The sequence below is a fragment of the Chrysemys picta genome, chromosome 4 (assembly GCF_011386835.1).
Source record: "Chrysemys picta bellii isolate R12L10 chromosome 4, ASM1138683v2, whole genome shotgun sequence".
Classification (NCBI taxonomy): domain Eukaryota; kingdom Metazoa; phylum Chordata; order Testudines; family Emydidae; genus Chrysemys; species Chrysemys picta.
Window position 1 is genome coordinate 54,370,025 of NC_088794.1, and position 20,887 is coordinate 54,390,911.

At 50.9% G+C, this 20,887-nt stretch overlaps 1 protein-coding gene and 1 long non-coding RNA gene across 9 annotated transcripts in view; one reads left to right on the top strand and one right to left on the bottom strand.

Annotated features, from left to right (window-relative positions):
- Nucleotides 1-18,326, bottom strand: part of CSRP1 (cysteine and glycine rich protein 1) — a 31,614-nt gene extending 13,288 nt beyond the window's left edge. For 2 of the 8 annotated variants that reach the window (XM_065592292.1, XM_065592293.1), the window contains exon 1: nucleotides 17,301-17,560. Coding sequence is in view for 1 of the 8 variants with exons in the window: in XM_065592294.1 (XP_065448366.1) it covers nucleotides 18,136-18,161 (26 nt within the window). In the remaining 7 variants the exon portion in view is untranslated. Of the gene's footprint in view, nucleotides 1-7,449; nucleotides 7,601-12,348; nucleotides 12,576-14,847; nucleotides 15,062-17,154; nucleotides 17,561-18,135 lie in introns of those variants that run through there. The other 6 variants (XM_065592297.1, XM_065592294.1, XM_065592298.1 and 3 more) reach the window with 6 other exon arrangements.
- On the top strand, nucleotides 17,594-20,500 carry LOC135983029 (uncharacterized). The gene is made up of 2 exons (XR_010600524.1): nucleotides 17,594-17,707; nucleotides 19,557-20,500. It is a non-coding gene; the product is annotated as an uncharacterized LOC135983029 (long non-coding RNA).
- The last annotated feature ends 387 nt before the right edge of the window (nucleotides 20,501-20,887 follow it).

The following is a 20,887-nucleotide window of genomic DNA, read 5'->3' on the forward strand; positions in this document are numbered from 1 at the left end:
CTTCTCCTGGGCCCCACATCTGTCTGAAGTGCTCCTCACCATACTATCACCACTGGACATGGGAACTTTTGTACCCTTTGGGCACAGCTGACCCTGCACTGTTCACCAGGTCAGAGAGAACCAGCAACTCCCTGTTATAAAAGGGTAAAGGAATGAGAGCTGGAAAGTGGGGAGGAAGAGAAGAGAATCTGCACAGGCTGAGACAAACCAGGAGAGTCTCACTGCACATTCTGGGCCCTAGTTATCTCCCAGTGGAATGACAAAGCAACAGGCCTGGGGCAACATTCCTCAGTGTCTGACTGGCTGGAGTGTGGGGGATGAGAGGGCTGGAGGAGCAGCCTGAAAAGTGTCACTAGAATTGCCCACTCTCTGAACATCTGTCCAACAGCTGCTGGTGAGGATGAGAGAGGGGAAGGGGATCCCAGATAAAGGCAAGAGACAACATCTGTGACTGTGCCATGTATACCCAGATTCCGCAGTCCTCCCCACACCCCAACTGCAAACACTATTGGAATATTAGCCCTGTATTAGCCTTCCACCTGGCCTCCCTGTTCCCGGGAGATTTTAGTTTTATCTTGTATCCAACACCAGAGAAGAGAATCAAGGAAACCCAGGATATCTGGAGACATGCCCACAAACTTGGCAATTAAATGTTTTGTGACATTTGTCTTGTCTAGGCCAGCCCTGAAGTTCTAACTTGGCTGTAGGGGGTGGAAAGCGGAACTTCTTTTGGGGTCTCCTCTTTTCCTCGCAACTCAGTGCCAAAAAGGTATCAGAAGGGGACCACTGAGTTGAGGCCTTCCACTGGCAACCCCAAGTTTTAAAAAATGCAGAGGAATCAATCAGGATCAGGCCTTCAGCTAACCCCCAAGGACAGAACAAGACATAAGCCATCATGTAAACTGGTTTCTCAATGCATTGCAGGCACCGATACCCTTCTTAGGCCAGTCTCATCCTCTGCCCCTGCCAGCCCTACAGCACTGGGCTGTAGAGCAGTTGGGACAGTGCTTGCTTTGGTGCCGTGCAGCCAGGTAGAGAGCTTATTCCAAGGACCATGCACCCTGGTGGGAACATGCAGCCTTGTGCTCTTTGGCGCAACATCAATGAAAGCAGCAGGGCAAGTTCCCAAGAGATACAGACGGGTTTGCCCAGACGGACGCCACACACCTGCCAAAAGAGTTAACTGCCTCCACCAGCTTTAGTACTACAGCTCTGATGAATAGGATGCATGGTTCAGTGATTGCAGGGGAGGAGGCAGGGGGGGCGGAGAAATAGCCTGGGTCTGGGGGCCATTCCTTATTCTCTCTCTGACTCCCTATATAACCTTGGGCAAGTCACAGCCCCCCTGTGCCTCAGGTCCCTTGTCTGTACAATGGGGTAATACCCCTGCCCTGCCTCACAGATGGTTGAGGAGAGTAAGTGCACTGAAGACAGTGAGACCCTCAGATCTATCCCCATCACTGCAGTAGAAACACTTTAGACTGAGAGGTGAGGCTGCAAACTCCACCTACCCACACAGTCCCAGGGAGACTGCTCCCCCAAGCATTGGCAGCGTCAGGCTGTCATTCTTCTGTCACAGGAGAAGTCGAGATCTTGCGGGAATGAAAGAGCTATATAAAATATTCCACAAAATCCCTGAATTAGGGCTTGTCTACACTTGAAAGGCACAAGTGGCACGGCTGCGACGCTGTAGTGTAGACACTCACTAAGGCGACAGGAAGGGTCCTCCCATCGCTGTCGTTAATCCACCTCTGCCCCATGAGACGGTAGCTAGGCAGCAGAAGAATTCTTCCATTGACCGGGGGTTAGCTTGGCTTTACTACATCACTCAGGAAAATGGGTTTTTCACACCCCTTAGCAACACAGCTGGGTCAACCTAGCTTTTTAGTTTAGGCCAGGCCTTCCAGTCAGTCACTAATGAAATGAGTTTGGTGATCTTAGCCTAGATTCAAGTAGGCATGGACTCAGGACTGGGACAGCAGAGAGCTCCAGGTCAGGACTGAGGCATGGTCTCCACTGAAAAAGTTACAGCAGCATAGCTTCATCTCTCAGGGGTGTGAAAAATCCACGCCCCGGAGAAACGGAGTTAAGCCGACCTCACCCCCAGCGTAGACAGCACTTGGTCAATGGAAGAATTCTTCCATCAACCTGGCTACGACCTCTAGGGAAGGTGGTTAAACACCAGCAATGTGAGAATCCCTCCCGTCTGCGTAGGTAGCATTGACGCTGAAGCGTTTCAAGTGTAGACGTAGCCTGAGGGACAGACCTGAGCCCAGCACCGGTCTAGCAGGGGAGGCTGCAGGACAGGACTCACGCATTGGCAGAGCTGTGAAGAGGGCTGACCCAGCGGCTAGGCCTTGCTAGCAGTTCCTGAGTCACAGCAGAACATTCCAATACCAAATATATTTAAAAAGAACAGGAGTACTTGTGGCACCTTAGAGACTAACAAATTTATTAGAGCATAAGCTTTCGTGGACTACAGCCCACTTCTTCGGATGCATATAGAGTGGAACATATATTGAGGAGATATATATACACATACAGAGAGCATGAACAGGTGGGAGTTGTCTTACCAACTCTGAGAGGCCAATTAAGTAAGAGAAAATTTTTTTGAAGTGATAATCAAGATAGCCCAGTACAGACAGTTTGATAAGAAGTGTGAGAATACTTACAAGGGGAGAGAGATTCAATGTTTGTAATGGCTCAGCCATTCCCAGTCCTTATTCAATCCTGAGTTGATTGTATCTAGTTTGCATATCAATTCCAGCTCAGCAGTCTCTCGTTGGAGTCTGTTTTTGAAGTTTTTCTGTTGTAAGATAGCCACCCTCAGGTCTGCCATTGAATGGCCAGACAGGTTAAAGTGTTCTCCCACTGGTTTTTGAGTATTATGATTCCTGATGTCAGATTTGTGTCCATTAATTCTTTTGCGTAGAGACTGTCCGGTTTGGCCAATGTACATGGCAGAGGGGCATTGCTGGCACATGATGGCATATATCACATTGGTAGATGTGCAGGTGAACCAACCCCTGATGGTATGGCTGATGTGATTAGGGCCTATGATGATGTCACGTGAATAGATATGTGGACAGAATTGACATCGGGCTTTGTTACAAGGATAGGTTCCTGGGTCAGTGTTTTTGTTCAGTGATGTGTGGTTGCTGGTGAGTATTTGCACTGACCCAGGAACCTATCCTTATAACAAAGCCCGATGCCAACTCTGTCCACATATCTATTCACGTGACATCATCATAGGCCCTAATCACATCAGCCATACCATCAGGGGTTGGTTCACCTGCACATCTACCAATGTGATATATGCCATCATGTGCCAGCAATGCCCCTCTGCCATGTACATTGGCCAAACCGGACAGTCTCTACGCAAAAGAATTAATGGACACAAATCTGACATCAGGAATCATAATACTCAAAAACCAGTGGGAGAACACTTTAACCTGTCTGGCCATTCAATGGCAGACCTGAGGGTGGCTATCTTACAACAGAAAAACTTCAAAAACAGACTCCAACGAGAGACTGCTGAGCTGGAATTGATATGCAAACTAGATACAATCAACTCAGGATTGAATAAGGACTGGGAATGGCTGAGCCATTACAAACATTGAATCTCTCTCCCCTTGTAAGTATTCTCACACTTCTTATCAAACTGTCTGTACTGGGCTATCTTGATTATCACTTCAAAAATTTTTTCTCTTACTTAATTGGCCTCTCAGAGTTGGTAAGACAACTCCCACCTGTTCATGCTCTCTGTATGTGTGTATATATATCTCCTCAATATATGTTCCACTCTATATGCATCCGAAGAAGTGGGCTGCAGTCCACGAAAGCTTATGCTCTAATAAATTTGTTAGTCTCCAAGGTGCCACAAGTACTCCTGTTCTTTTTGCGGATACAGACTAACACGGCTGCTACTCTGAAATATATTTAAAGTGGCCTGCCTGGGTTGCAGGGATAAAAAGCTACCTAGGATGGGGGATTGTGTCAAGGGACCACCTAAGGGTGTCTTATGGGCAGGGTGACCCACTTAGTTAAAAGATTAACTCCAGCAGTCTGCCGCTCCTTGCTCCTCCCCGGTGCCCTGCAGGCTGGGGTTTGTGCATTTTCCTTTCTGCTGCATCTGGCTGCTGCCAAATCCCTCCCTTTCAGCCAGATCATCCTGGTCCAGAGCCCTGGATGGCCTTAAAAGGACTGTTTCTCAGAATCTAATTTCACTGGGCTGGGGTGGGAGGGAGCTCAGTCCCACTCAAAAAGGGCGGCTCCCTGGAGAACAACAAAGCCGTACAGCACCAGGCCAGAGGCAGCCCGGGTACAGACACTGCAATTCCCAGGACAGAGATCTGGGGAAGGCCACTTCTGTGATTAGAACAGAGCTTCTCTGACCCTTACAGTACAATCCTAGGCATTTGCCCACCCCCCTATGTCAGATACCAGCCTCCCCTGTTTCAGAAGGGACAGAGAGATCCATTACACCCTACCCCTCAGTCCGTCCCCTTCCCGCTCTCCCCCCACTGCTCCTGGGCAAATTCCATCTGTAGTAACCAGCCAACCAAAGGCCACCCTGTAGTTTCAGACAGATACACATATCTGTTGTTCAGTGCTCCTGCGTGTGCTGTGTTCAACCCCAGAGGCAGCTGCAACCAAGTTCAGTACCAAGCTGTCTAGCAGGATTTGCTACAGCAGGCACTGAATCCAACTGATTGTCCCCCTCAGTGGAACAGTTTTTTTCAGGAGCAGTTGTCGGAGAGGGGTTGGGATGAGCCCTGTTTGACCCCAGTTGTCTGACAGGTTTAATGGTGCAGACGTGGCCTAAGAGAGGTTGCGCATGGGTTGGGGTCTCCTAGCAAGTCTACCACAAGAGATTTCAGCAGTGAACATGGTATAAATAGATTCCTCAATATACAAAACAGCCTCAGTTTACCTCACAGAAATATGGGCTTGTGGGACCGCTAGCGGAGAGAGGTCTTCTGATAGATTGAACAATGTCCTCCTCCCCCCACCACATGCGCACTCAGTCTACAACTCACACATGAGAGCTGGAACACTGAGTGGGGAAAACCCAACTGGCAGGAACTGCAGCAGGGATCAGAAAGCAGCAAGAGCGTTATTCTAAGGGTTCAGTGTTGGTAGGAAGACAGGAGAGTCAAGGAGGGGGACAGGGTGTAGTCAATGAACATAGGAAAGACCAGACCAGAACAGGGGTCTGGCTAGTGTAGTCCAGTGTCCCATCTGACAGTGGCCAAAGGAAGGTGCAACCCCCTCCCCCCTGTAGACAGATGTGAGATAATCTGCCTCCCCATTAAGGCATCTTTCTAACCCCTGCTAATAAATGACTGGATTAAACCATGAGGTTTTTGTAGCCCTTCAGAGTTTGTTCACAAGACTCAAAGAGGGATCAGAGATTTATATGGATTACAAGAATATCCAGAGTTATAACAGTCAATGCTAAATTCTTGACCTCAGTGATATCCTGTGGCAATGAGTTCCACAGTCTAAGTCACACATTGTGTGTGTGAAAAGGTTGGTTTTTTTGGTGGGTTTTGAGTTTGCCACCTTTCAGTTTCATTGCACGTCCCCTTCGTGTGTTACAAGATGGTGAGGAGAGAAGCTCTCCAATCTACTTTCTTTATTCCACTTGCTCAGCAGATACTTTGATCATGTCCCATTGGCGAGTGGGAAGAGGAGCATGGTTAATGGTAGCACTCAGCTGTCACAGGATTCTGGAGAAGGGAATCTGTGCAGTTGTGAGCTATTTGAGGAAGGGAAGTTTGTCAGAATCTAGCATTTGCTGAAAGCTGCGCCGAGCATCTTAGAACATAGTTCTTTGTAAAGCTGCTTAGTTCATCTTATCCCAATCTTCAGATTTTGAATTCACTAGGTGATGTCTTATTCTAGCCACAGTAAGTATGAAAGCTGCAAATCAATATGGGAAATGGGCATTCAACATTTAGCGCGTCCCAACAATTCACACATCGATGAAGTTGAAGGAAACAAGCAACCGAATGGACGGAGTGAAAAAAAATAATTCCACTTCTACTTGAGGAGAGCTAACAGTCCCTATTAGTGATGAGATTGAGAGAATTCATGATCAGAGGGCAGAGAATCTGTTTCTTTGAATTCTCCAAGAACAACCGTGCGACTGAATGAAACACTACCATTGAAGCAGAACATTGATTCACCTGACAATCCTGCGGGAGAGACATTTTCAATGCCATCATCACTGAAATGTAGCCACAATGACAACTTAAGTCCCTATTCCAGCTCTTTAGCATCAGCTGAGATCAAATCAGTGATCGTGCCGTAAAGACAACTGATATGAAAGGTAGACTGGGACCTGATAAGAAGCTGTAACCGCTTGTGCCAACACCCCCTTCAATGCAACCCAAACAGCAATCTAAATAAGTGATTCAAGCACTTAGTCACAGATTAAATTGGTCTGGAGGAGTGTGACACTCCGTACCTCAAAGTAGTGCCCTGGAACCCCTATATTCACCACTATCATCCGATTATGATGTGTTTTGTACAAAGTTTGCCTTGTGAGGTATCATTTAAGAAGTCTTGATCTGTTGAACCTTAATATCCTGTATAAGTAGGGGCATTGCCAGCAGATCAAAGGATGTGATCATTCCCCTCTACTCAGCATTGGTGAGGCCTCATTTGGAGTACTGTGTCCAGTTTTGGGCCCCACACTACAAGAAGGATGTGGAAAAATTGGGAAGAGTCCAGCGAAGGGCAACAAAAATGATTAGGGGGCTGGAGCACATGAGTTATGAAGAGAGGCTGAGGGAACTGGGATTATTTAGTCTGCAGAAGAGAAGAATGAGGGGGGATTTGATAGCTACTTTCAACTACCTGAAAGGGGGAGTTCAAAAGAGGATGGATCTAGTCTGTTCTCAGTGGTGGCAGATGACAGAACAAGAGGTAATGGTCTCAAGTTGCAATGGGGGAGGTTTGGGATGGATATTAGGAAAAACTTTTTTACTAGGAGGGTGGTGAAGCACTGGAATGGGTTACCTAGGGAGGTGGTGGAATCTCCTTCATTAGAGGTTTTTAAGGTCAGGCTTGATAAAGCCCTGGCTGGGATGATTTAGTTGGGGATTGGTCCTGCTTTGAGCAGCAGGTTGAACTAGATGACCTCCCCTTCCAAGCCTGATATTCTATGATTCCCACAAGGGGGAAATGCATTCCTTCTGAACACTAATTATATTGCATCTGAAAAGAAAAGTGGGGAATATTCTGCCCACACAGTGAAAATATAACTATAGATGAGAACTTCAGGTGCATGCATCCCAGACTTTGACACATGGGTATGCAGTGCATCATCGGAACCTCGGTGAGCAATTGACACCTAGCAATCCTACAACACATGGTGGCTGTTAAAAGTTGCCAGCCAGCAGCCTCATGGTTAGTTTAACTGAAAGAGGAGAATTGATGCACCTGTTTCCCACTTGGTTGAGTTCTCAGGAAGACTATCTCTGGTCCTCCACTGATGGCAGTTAGCGTAGCTCCATTAGTTTCAATTGACACTAGCTGAGGATCTGTCTGCGTCCACATTTGCATCCAGCTACTCCTGCAAGTATAATGAAATCTGCACAGAGCACCAGGGGTCTGATCAAAGGGCAGCATGAATGTTACATAAGAAGGGACTCTACAGAGAGGAACTAAACTTTCAGTGGTTTTAGTTGCAGGGCCGGCTTTAGGACCTGCGGGGCCCGATTCCGCGGTCCCGGTCGTCGGCAGCACTTCGGCGGCGGGGGTCCGCTCCGTGTCTTCCGCAGCACTGAAAGACCCCTGCTGCCAAAATGCCGCTGAAGACCCCGGAGCGGACACCCCCCCTTGCTGCCGAAGCGGACTGCCGCCGGGTGAGCCTAAGGCGTGGGGCCCTCTTACCCGCGGGGCCCGATTCTGGGGAATCACGGGAATTGGCCTAAAGCTGGCCCTGTTTAGTTGGAACTGGCAGATTTCAGGCTGACGACACTGTCACAGGCTCAGTGGATGAAGTCTGCCTTCCAAGTTAACAAAAGTTTGTAACCACACAAGGCCAACACTGAAAAACAATTCAGAGACACGATGGAAGCTTTCCAATATTTAACCAAAGGCAAAGGTCAGAGATTGGGCCTAGGAGAGGAAGAGGCTGAAATATGAAGAGCGCTCACTTAATGAGCAGTTATTCAATGTTTTATTTTCTCCTTATTGTTCATGTGTGGCCCATGCTTTATGCACTGCACACTTGCCAAACGCTGCTCTGAAGGCAGAATTATTAATTTCCTCATGGCCTTTCCTGCTATAGTATCTGAGTGACTCACAAACATATTTATTTTCATAGCATCCCTGTGAGATGAGGGAGCATTATCCTCACTTTACAGATGGAAAACAGAGGCACAGACAGATTAAGGTCAAAAGTATCCACTAAATCTGGATGCCCAATCAGAGATGCCTAGGACCTGATTTTTCAGAGTGCTTAGCATCATACAGCACTGATATGTTCAAAACCCAGCTCCCAGTGATTCAACCACAGCTGTGAGCGCTCAGCACTTCTGCAAATCAGACCCCAGGATATCAAGCCAGGCACCCAGAAAATGAGGGATACACTTGTTAGTGATCACCTGTGAAAAGTTGGGTTTAAGTGATTAGACTAGCGTAAGGCCAACAGACCCCAGTTGTCAGTGGGCAAGATCGAACCTGGGACCTCTGGAGCTAAATGCATGAGCCTCTACTGCGGGGGTTCTCAAACTGGGGGTCAGGCCCCTAAAGGGGCCGTGAGGTTATTCCATGGGGGGTTCATGAGCCAGGGCCGGCTCTGGCTTTTTTGCCGCCCCAGGCAAAAAAGCCTCCCACCGCCTCCCGCCCCCTGGCGGGGAGCATGGCAGGGGAGGGCGCCGAGCCCGGCCAGCGCCCCGCTCTCCCCGACCAGCCAGAGCGCCGGGAGGAGGGCACCGAGTCCGGCCACGGGCCCGCTCTCCCCGGCCGGCCAGAGCACCAGGAGGAGAGTGGAGAGCCCGGCCGCGGCCCAGCTCTCCCTGACTGGCTGGAGCACCGGGGGGGGGAGGGCAGCGAGCCTGGCCGCAGCCCTGCTCTCCCCGACCGGCCGAAGCGCCGCCCCCCTCCAGGTTCCGCCCCAAGCACATGCTTGGTAGGCTGGTGCCTGGAGCCGGCCCTGTCGTGAGCTGTCAGCCTCCACCCCAAACCTCGCTTTACCTCCAGCATTTATAATGGTGTTAAATATATGAAAAAGTGTTTTTAATGTATAAGGGAGGTTGCACTCAGAGGCTTGCTGTGTGAAAGGGGTCACCAGTACAAAAGTCTGAGAACCCCTGCTCTACTGCATGAACTAAAAGCCACAGGGCTCTTAGCTAAGGCTGTAGCAGACTCATTAATCTCTCAGTGGTCTCGGTGCCACAGGAGGGCGACAGAGCACCACACCCAGGAGATGTGTGGGTTATACTAGCATCACACTGGAACTTTGTGGCAGAGACATGGATAGAATCCAGTTCTCCAGAGCAGCATTCTACTGCCTTAACCATCAAACCCTCCTGTCTCTTGCTGCCATTCCCTGCCTCGTTCACACTATGCCTTTCAACTGCTGCAACAAACAAGTCGGGGTCCTACAGGCAACCGCCTCCTTCACTACACAAACCTGATTCACTCCCACAGCAGCTCCAGCCTGTGCACTGACCAAAGGCCGGCTCCTTTAGAGAAAAAATAAAAAGTATCTGATCGTATTATTACAGACTGTATCATAACTAAGGCTACATTTTAGTCATAGGTATTTTTCGTAAAAGTCATGGACAGGTCACGGGCAGTAAACAAAAATTCACGGCCCGTGACCTGTCCATGACTTCTACTATATACTCCTGACTAAATTCTGGGGGGGCAGGGGCACCGTGGGTGCTTGGGGGAGGGGAGTGGGGGGTGGCGCACAGCCCAGGACCACGCTGGTGCTGGGAGGGCCCAGGTGGTGGCCAGGCAGCTCTGTACACCGCTGCCTCCACCCAGAGCGCCAGCTTCGCAGCTCCCGTTGGCCGGGAACCGTAGCCAATGGGAGTTGCGGGGGCTGTGCCTGTAGGCGGGGGCAATGTGCAGACCTGCCTGGTCACGCCTCCGCCTAGGAGCTGAGCGAGGGGGATGTCCCCACTTCTGGGGAGCCCCACCCGAGGTAAGTGCCGCCCAGAGCCCGCCTCACCCTGTCCCATGCCCCAACCCCCTGTCCCCTCCCACTCCCAAACTCTTCTGCTGCTGTGGGGAGTGTGTGGGGGAGGACAGGGTGGCCCAAGACTTCCCCAGCAGCAGCAGTGCAACTGGTGCAGGAGCTGCTTGAGCTATCCCTGGGCCAGGTGCACTGGCCACTGCAGAAGTCACAGAATCCGTGACCTCCGTGACAAACTCGCACTCTTAAACATAACATGCACAGATTAAGGCTGCACAGGTATTTCCTAACTTTTGAGTGCTTGACTGTGCAACCTTAATAATGTTCTTTCCATGCAGTTTGTGCTAACAGTTTAACTAAAGTGGTGGGACACCATGTGGACACTCTTATGCTGATTAAAGCTTCGCTTATATCGGCTTAGCTTGCATCAGTAAATTCCCAGGCCCAACCAGTTTTAAACAAATCAGATCGGTACAATCTCCTGCATGAACAGTTGAAAATCAGGTTTTAAGCCAATTTCAATGAAACTATTTAGACAAGCCCCAAGTGTGGATACTATAGTAGTAGGAGGCCCAACTTGTTAGCAGACTGGGGTCTTGCTTATTGTATTTTGCACCCAGAACAGCAGGCTTTTCACATAATATCTTTAGCTCAGTATGCTCATTCCACTCAGGCCTGCTCTATACTCAGTATAACTTCATCAGTTAGGGGGTGAGTTATTGTTTTTAAACCAAAACAGTTAAAGTGGTTCAACACTTTTCTAGTGTGGCTACAGTTCTACTGGTATAAATGTGCTTCTACAAGTATAGCTTGTTTCCCTTCTCACGTGGAGAGTAAGCCAGACCCGTATAAGGCACTTTTACACTGGTATAACTGCATTCACCCTACGGGGTTGTACTGCTTTACTTATCCCAGTATAGTTGAACCAATCTGAAAACACCAGTTTTACAAGCTCTCCCTGGAGTTTCACTTGTAAAAGTTTCATGGGTTTTTCCACCTTTCAGACACAAACCACAGCAGGTCTGATCAGGCTGCGGGATAATCCCACCGCTGGGTTGAGGGGTGTGAAAATTTGAGCATTACTTCTCTGAAGAGAAACAGGTCATCCTGACCTGTTACCCCACCACACTCACTGCCCTTCTCCCTCAGGAGACCAACAGCTGCTTGACCTTGCTCAGTGCCTGCTCTGGCTGACTTTGAAACAAGTCTACAGTGGCCAGGATCAGGGAAGGCGATACAGGGCCAGATTTTCAACAGAGTTCGGTGTGCTGGGTGCTGAGCACCTGGCCCCAATCACGGGCTCTGAGCACTTGGAAATTTGGTCCCATGCTCTTTAACAAGTCTGGCCCCTCATGGCTTGGGCCAGATCCTTAGAACATGTATGAGGTCTGTGTAGCTCCATCCCATTTCCCCTCCCTCAGGCTACACACAGCTGCAGATAAGAATCCAGCCTCATTAGCACCTCTGAAGATCACCAAGGTGACACTGCAGAAAGCAGATCCCTGTGTGCCTCTCAGGATGTTCTGTCCATCCTCTACATTCCATAATGGGCGAGCATGATTTATACAGCAAGTGCCTTGGATTTAGAGATGAGGGGACAGCTACTGGGAAAAAAGGTTAGACACCAATTAATTTTGGCCATACTAAAAGGTTATTTAGCAGAGGAGGAGGGCAGATTTAATGCACTTGGATTGCCATAGAGTATTGAACAGTGTGGCATGAAATCCCGCCTGTAAAGTTAATTCACACGTATTTGTCCAGGAGAACTCTCACGTGGCCTGGAAACTAGTGACAGTCTGGAACGGAGGGTGAGGGATCTAGAGAAGGACCACAGGGACTGGGGTCTGATTTAAAGTCTTCCTGATTACTGGAAGTAAACAGCACGCTAACGAGATTTGCAGAGGATAAGTAATTGGCAGGAGCTGCAACTCCAAGGGGCCTGGAGAGGTTAGACATCTGGGCAGGAAAGAAATGGAGAATCGCTTTGAAAAGATATATCTAGGGTGACCAGATGTCCCAATTTTATAGGGACAGTCCCGATTTTTGGGTCTTTTTTTTTTTTTAATATAGGCTCCTATTAAACCCCCCCCCGCGTCCAGATTTTTCACACTTGCTGTCTGGTCACCCTAGATATATCCAATCCACTGAGGAAAGCCACAGGGATAGATTTTTGAGGCCTTACCACTTACCATTGGGACCAGCTTTTCAGGAGTTCTTTGCACCCAGAGTTCTGAGTTCTTTTGGTAGTTTAGCCAGGAGGGCCCAACTCTCACCTACCATATGTCACTTCCATCTGTGGAGATCGAGTGTGAAGTGGGTGTAGCACACGGTCACTCTGATTTGGTAGCAATTTACATCACCTGTGTACCGGTGTAAGTGACTGCACAAGGAACAGGTCAGCTGGGAGTTAGCCCCCCTGTAGTAAATGGAAGGAAGACATTTGCTAAAGTGGAGGTTCCAAAAGAGACCTGGGGTACTCACACTGGTGCAAATCAGGAGTAATCCCATTAAGTCAGCGGAGATACATGCACGTCAGAGCGGTGCAAGAGAAAGGAGAATCAGGTCTCAAGCCTCGCGGCATGATGACCAATGCAATCGGGGACCAAATCAGAGTAGCCGAAGAGAGCAGCACTCACTGTGTGAGGCCTTTCTGTGGGTTTTGGCTCGGAGCAAGGGAGTCAGTACAGGATGAGTTATTAACAGGATGAGTTAGGGTCCATGAAAGTGAGAGACTAACAGCAGCCAGTGGCTAGCGCAGGATCCGCATACGGAGCACACCTTCCGAGAGGAGAGCTTCCCTGAACCCAGATGGACTCAGTTTGAGTGGCACTGAGACAGGCAGAGAATTTCCACTAGAGACCAGGCCGAGCCCTCTGCTGCTACCAGGTGGGACAAGCCCATGTCCCTGATCCTGCTCCGCCACGTAAACACCAGACCACTGTGCTCAGTCTAGACAGGTTACCATACATGGCCATTCATTAGTGCTAAAGGGCAGTGAAATTCCTGAGGAATGAGGTATTGCAGCCACAGAGATCACAAGGATCCCCAGGCATTCCACAAGAGGGCTGACTGCAAGTTTTCCATCCAAACCCAGTTTGGGTGGAAAAACTGGAGTTTCTACTAAGTGAACAGTTTGATGGGAAGTGTGTGCTCTCCATGGAAAACCCAGGCTGGGGTTCCGCGGGGGGGGGCGGGGCGGGGGGAGGCAGAATCAAAAAAGAAGCTATTTGGTTTTTCAACAAAAAGCCAGGTTTTCCTGCAGGGAATTTCCCCATATCCCTCATTTTCTGACCAGCCCTATTCAATGCAAGTAATTTAGCACATACCCGGTACCTTTTGAGAACAGAGTCAGATCCTAGGCTCTATGGGCTGCTTTGCCCTCCCCAGGAGACGGAATCCTGAAGCAGACCTCCACAGTTCTAAGGCAGTATTCGGTACAGATGCACTGGGGTTTTGGCTGGGAGAGACACAACACCCCATAGAAGAACCCCCACCCTCCCAAGTAGGGAGACAAGCCACACATCCAGTTCATATCAAGCCTCTGTAACAGCATGCCCAGAGAGGAGTATCTTGGCACTACCTTTGCCAAGCTCTGAGCAGCTGCAGGCTCCAGGCTATTCACAGGAAGGTGGATCCCACAAGCCAGACCTTGCAGCCACCAGGAATGGGAGAGAGAAGCCAAGACACCCTCTCCCTGAAGCTCTGCGTGGGGGGGGGGGGGGGGAAGAGGTGTCCACACATCAGAAATCTAGTAGCCAAAGACACACAGGATGGTGCCGGGGACAGCACCTAGTAGCAACCTCAACACCTTCCCTCTCCCTGGTATCCCAGTGCCGGGTTTCTCATCAAGGTGTTGGCTCACTGGCCCTTGACCCTCATGTTTTGAGCTGACCTCCAGCAAATAGGTTTACACCAGATAGTAAGTGTCTGGTGTACCTTGCCCAGGAGGGCCATCCCTAGGGGGGTGAGGGGCCTGGGGTGGAAGTGACGGCTTAGTCTCTTCCGGGACCAACCACGCTAGCCAATCGCACCGGCCCACAGGGGCCCCCAAAGTGCAGGGCCCAGAGCGGTTGCTCCAATTCGCCCTACCCAAGGGACGGCTCTGTTGCCCGGTTCTAGTTAACACCCCCTCCTACAATCTCGGCTCTTAATTTGTGCAAACACCACCTATCTGGATTTCTTGTTTTAACACCGGCCGAAGCTCATTTATTTGGGCCACATCCTCAGCTGGTATAAATTGGTGCAACTCTATTTCGGGGAAGCGACTGGTACACTGATTTGGGAGGAGGGATAGCTCAGTGGTTTGAGCATTGGTTGCCTAGGGTTGTGAGTTCAATCCTTAAGGTGGCCACTTAGGGATCTGGGGCAAAAATCAATACTTAGTCCTGCCTAGTGAAGGCAGGGGGCTGGACTCAATGACCTTTTGAGGTCCCTTCCAGCTCTATAAGATAGGTATATCTCCATATATTATATTATTATTTACACCAACTGCGGTTTAAAGTCCTCGAAGTTTACAGGAGTGCAACCTTTACCCAGACTGAAATGGGAAGTTAGAGCAGGACAGTTAGGAGACAGGACTCTTGGGTTCCATGCCAAGCCCTGCCACTGATCTTAGGCAAGTCCCCTCTGCTCAGAGCTTCAGTTCCCCTCCCCACAACCATCTGCAAAATGGAAATACAAATTCTTACCTACCTCCGAGTGGATTATAACTAGTGATAGCAAAATGCTTTGAGAGCCCCAAATGAAGGGCACTAGGGAAGTTCTCTTTGCTGCTTCAGGGAAACACGCAATTTTGAATTCCAGGAACTATAGGTTGGGTTTCCCCATTAGATATAAACACACACACACACAACCTCCCTTCCGGGGTACAGAGCGCACATGCATTTCCGCTTCCCTCGTGACAGGAAATTCACTGAGTAGGATGATGTCAGCCTGCTTTTCTTGTTTAAATGTTCAGAGATTCCTAGATTCCTAGGCCAGACGGGACCATTGTGATCATCTCATCTGACCTCCTGGATAACATAGGCCGGAGAACTGCCCCACAGTAATTCCTAGAGCCGATCTTTTAGAAAAACATCCAGCCTTGATTAAAAAATTGTCTGTGATGGAGAATCCATCACAACTCTGGGTAACGTGTTCCAAGACTCTCACCGTTAAAAATGTACACCTTGTGTCTGGTCTTATTTTCCCCCAGGCCTCACACATTTTCCCCAAAATATTTCAGAAAACGCGGCTGTAGGATTCCCGACAGTCACAGAGATCAGAACTGGGGCCCACGCCTTTATCCACCAGAGTGGGCACCGCTCATGCTCAAAGAAGCAAAGGGTCTAAGCACTGGCAAGAGGTGGTGTGAAGACCAAGCTCATTTCCAGACTTTGGTCACAGGTGAAACGAGTTGGGGAGGTCTCAGTAAACATTCACTGTGGACTCTGCATCAAAACCCCATCACATGATATGGCCCAGGTCTGGAAGAACAGGTGATTTGGGGGAAGGGAGTGGGGGGGGTGGTCAGCATTGTGGGGCACAGACAGGGCTGCAGGAAGATGTAGGACTACTGCCATTGCAGGTCAGGCTTGAGGGCCACTGGCAGAGCTAACAGGGATGCAAGACTGAAATAGCAGGAGGTGCTCGAACTGAGGAGCATTCATAGCGCTATATGCGTGCAGATGAAGCCTGCACCGGACAAGACCCCACTATGTGCAGCTCCAGCCAGCAGCACGAACCCTTCCAAGGGTACTACGTTCACCAAGAAGTATAGTATGATGGCTACTCCATCCTCATCCAAGCGTCTCTCAGTGTCACAGCACTACCACTCTGTTCAGAGGGTTCCTGCCATCATGCATGCCAGGGGTGCAATGGAGGCAGCCTGGAAGCTCAGAGAGGTAGATTGCAACCGTCAAACCTAAACACAGCCCAGGGCGTTGCCTGGCACTTGCTGTGGCATGGGCCAGCCCCTCTCCTGCTATGGAAATCAGTGCACAGGACTAACATGCTGCCCCACCAGGTGTGGGGGAGTCTTTGCACACGCCAGCTGGTGGGGCTGGTGATGGGATTCCATTGTAACAAGCTGATGTTATGGCTGAGACGCATGCAGCTTTACATTACATGACTGAACAACTCCTCTTAACAGTGGCAAGATCCTACCTGCCTGCCAGAGCCAGGAACAGGGAGGAGATTGGGGATGTACAACTTCACAGCCCTGAAATACAATTGGCTAGCAAAGCTCCTGAGGCAGCTCTGTGTAGCTGTGACAGAGCTGATATTTGATAGCACAGGTTACAATCCAAAGGGACCTTCAAAAACCTGGACCTGAAACAAAGCCCTAGCCCAGTCAGCCTTCGGATTTGCAACCTGAACCCAGAGGAGACACTCTTAGCTGGTCCCCAGCTCTGAACCTCTATTCCAAACACCCCAGCTGTGGTTGGTGGGAGGTGTCTACAGCCCCAGCTCATCCCAGGGCTGGTTCCGCAGCAGCAGAGCCCTGCACTGGGATGACTCCCCTAAAGGTTTTGGGGAGTGGGGAGGCAGAAGGGAGCAACCCTGAAACCCTGCTCTGAATTCGGCACCTCCGAGCCAGCTTTATTTGCAGTGGCTCCAAATTCAGTGCCAGGGGTGCGGCTGGCTCTGTAGCTGGGAGCAGTTCACAGTTGCCCTGCTTTGGAGAACAGCCCCGTTTGATGACTGGGGACCAAGAGAGCACAGGGACCCCGAGCTAAACCAGACCCGCTGCCAGACGCATCCCTGGGCACCAGCTTCCCAGTGCACACAGCCCCCGCGTAATGACAGAGCCAGGGCCAGGGCTCCCCCCGCCGCCATCTGTCCCCCTCCCACAACTGCCCAGAGCAAGAGGAAACCGGCCAGATCCTTTCTGACTCAGGCACTTGGCTTTCATACTAATATGGTCCGAGTGCGGCTCCTTTGACGCACGCTCCGGGGCTGGGGTGGGGCCGAGGGGGGGGGAGGAAGCCCCGGGGCAGAGCGGATCTGGGTCTCACCGGACAGGGAGCCGCAGTCACGATGCGCTGTGTGGGCCTGGGGGAGCCCACGCGTGGGCCTGCAGCAAGAGCACATAGAGTATCTGGCCAGCCTGGGGCAGAGTCTGGGTCCCGGCCGTGGGAGCAGCTGCCCCGAAGGCACTTACCTGCGGCTGGGCTGGACTCTCCTTGGCGCTGCGCTCCCCGGCTGGGCTCCGCTGGGGGCTGGGTTTTGTTGTCCCTGGGAGAAGGCGTGTCCCGAGGCACACACACACACACACACGCCCCCCGCAGGCCCAGGAGGCCGGGCTCTTTGCACTCCGCCCCGAGGGGCTGGTGTCAGGGCTCCGGAAGAAAGAGGTCCCGCTGCCCACCCAAGCTCCCGGCGAGGGCTCTTGCCCCCCCCCGACTCCGCCCCCTCCGTCCCCCATTGGCTCCCTCCCCAAATCATCGCCCTGGCCCCGCCTCTTCCCCGTGCATGTGGCACTCCTCCTCCCTTCCAGGCTTGCTGCTGTAATGGCAGGGCAAGCCTGGGAGGGAGGGGATGGTGGCCGGCTTCCAGTTCCTGGAGCTGGTGAGTAGGGGCACTGGGCGGGCAAGGGGGGTTGCTCCCCCAGGAGGTAGAGGGGGGGCTCCGGACCCCAGCAGGGGTGGGGGAGAGCGGCTCGGGGCCCCAGGAGTGGCCATGTAAAGTTTATCAGCTTGGTTGGGACCCCGGCCGGCTCCCCGCCCCGCGCCAGCATGTCGTGCCGGCTGCCACAGGCCAGGTAAGGAGCCGAGTCGCCCTCTCCCCCCTCGTCCTGGCTCCTCAGCTGAGACCCCCGGCAACCCCCTTGCCAGCCCCCCTTGCCTGCCCGGTGCCCGTACTCACAAGCCGCAGGAACTGGAAGCCGGCGACCCCCGCCCTCCCGGCTTGCGCCGGCATTCCAGCAGCAAGCCTGGGAGGGAGGAGGAATGCCGCTCAGCTGAGGAGCCGGGGGGAGGGAGGACTCGGTTCCTTACCTGGACTGCGGGGGCTGGCGGGACATGCTGGCGCGGGGCGGGGACACTACCCCCCTACAGGGCAGGGCGAGGAGCCGGCCGGGGTCCCCCCCAGCCGATAAACTTTGTGCCCCCTCGCGCGACCCTGAGCCGCTCTCCCCCGCCGCTGCCGGGGTGCGGAGCCCCGTGCCTCTCGCTCCAGCGGCTCCTTCCCCGTGGGGCGGCGAGACGTGCGGCATGTGCCCTGGGGGGAGGGGCAGCAACCACGGCGCGGCAGGTGGCACCTGCAAAAGCAGCTTTTTTTTTTTACTTTTGCTTCCCCCCCCCCCCCCCGCGGGTCCCGATATCCCCCCTTCGCCCCCCCCCCCCCGTGTCCCGATATTTCCACCCGTCAGTGATCTGGTCACCCTACCGGGGACCCGCCCGCGCAGGAGCCCGGCACAGGTTGGGAAAGGCGCCCGCAAAGGGGCGTGGGCCAGAGTGCCACCTCCCCTGGGGAAAGGGGGAGCAGTCTGGCCAGGGCTCCCTGGTGCCCGGCTCCCCTGCACTCCGGAGCGCCCAGCCGGTTAGCGGGAACAGCAGTAGGTTCCTTGTCCGGGCCGGGGCTGCGCTAGCTCAGGTGGCAGGAGCTCTACAAAATGTGTTCAGTGATACCCCAGAAACCGGACCCGCAGCCCCCCCGCTATTCCAGGCGGGGCTCCCCTCCCAGCTCTGCTGATACCCCGCGATCCGGACCCTCAGCACCCTGCTCTTCCAGCCTGGGGCTCCCCTGGCAGCTCTGCTGAGACCCCTCAATCCTACTCCAGTGCAGGGCTCCCCCCCAGCTCTGCTGAGACCCCTCAAATCCAACCTGCAGCCCCCCTTGTTATTCCAGCTCTGCAAATGTTCCTCATCTTTAACCCATAGCACCTCCTGCTGTTAGTCTTGGGCCTCTGCCTATCCGCAGCATTCACAAAGAACCACTAGGAGCTCAACTGAGACCAGCAAACTCATTTCATTGGTAACCTACAACAGATTTGGGCTAGCAGTGTTGGGATACTCAATAGGTGTGGGCAAGCTAGTTTGGATAAACTATTCACCTGGCCAACTATCCAGCTCAGAGTGAACCATTTTGTAGGTTCATATGTTCTCTTAACTGCCCTCCCAGATTAGCCCCGTGCCCCAACAGCCACTGTGCCTTACCCACAGTGACAAGGTGTGATAGAGCCCCCAGTTTAGTAGCCATCAGCTGAAGATTCATGGTTACATTAGATAGGGGGAAAGGCAGGAATATTAATAAATTAAGATCCACCAGTCAGGTTGCTGTTTATTCTCATGGAGCAGAGAGGGAAGTGGAAGTAGAGAAGTAAGGGGATTTTCCCAAGTCACACAGCAAATCAGTGACCAAGCCAAGATTAGGACTCGGGACATGCTGATTCCAAATATTGTGCTGATTCCTCTAGGTCATGGTGTTGTGTAATCGACCAAGCCCTTGCAGAGGACAATAAACTTTGGTCACTGCGGACCTGGGCCAGATTCTGATCGATACACAGAACTCTTCGCCTTATCAGCTCTCCAATCCCCTCTTGCATGCTGGATAAAAGAAAAGCCCCCTCACACTTCAAAGGAGCCCTCACTGGATCTGGGCAAATGCCTGATGTTTTGGTTTGCTAGAGAGACAAGGTGGGGGAGGTAATATCTTGTATTGGACCAACTTCTGTGGTGAAGAAACATGAGCTTTCTTTGGTTTGTTGGCAGTTCCAAAAAATTGGAAGAAGAAGAAAAAAATTGGTTCAACCCAAACCAAAACTTTTCAGAATTTTTGGCAAATTGGAAAAGTCAGAAAAAAATTGTTTCAGACCTTTAAAGCAAAGGAAATGAAGGGCTAGATTCACAACACAGAAGCGGCACGTTCCTTCCACCCCCAATGGTTCGGGCACTACCAGGGCTGGATTAAGACTTTTAGAGGCCCTAAGCACTGAAAAGATTATGGTGCCCCGCAATATGTAATTCAAAATAAAAACAATACTATACCGTAAATGACACAAAACTTACATGTATACTGAAATTAAAATAGCTTCTTTCTAGATTTTCTGATTGCAAAATTCTGGATAAGTTCATCGAAGCTGATTCGACAAAACATGTCCACTTCCATACACAATAGAGAAAGTGAATCAAGTCTGTCCTGACACATTGCTGTTCTCTGAGGGTTTTTTATTCTTTTCAGCTGAGAAAAAGAGCATTCTGCGGAGCAGTTAGTAATCATCAATGTTAGAAAAATACGTAGTGCGATCTCTACATTTGGAAATACACATTGTATTCTGTCTTTCAATAGTGTGTTATGAAGATCAATGTGACTGAATTTCATTTTTCCTGTTTCATTAAACTTTGCACGCATATAACAGTGGAACTGCCGTACTTCTCCACAGAGATTCATATTCAAGTCAACAGGGTATGAGTCAACTAGCTTTTGGGAACCTTGTGAATATTGTTTGTCAGATAAGTCCATATCATTTAGAAAAGAAAATCTACTTGATACTTCTTTGTACACTTCACCTCTCCTCTTCATATGAGCTTCAAGTGTATCAATTATAGCGTAGTAAGTAGATACACGAAATTTGACTCTAGGATTCAATGCTGTTTCTGTTGCACTGCTATCATTTGCTTGTTTTTTCCTGATTCGCTTGTGGGACTGGGCTTCTTTGTAATTAGTATCAGGCAAGATATCTTTTGATATGTCTTCAAATCTTTCGAAATCATTCCTCAAAGTGTGTAAGTGGTCTGCTAATGATTG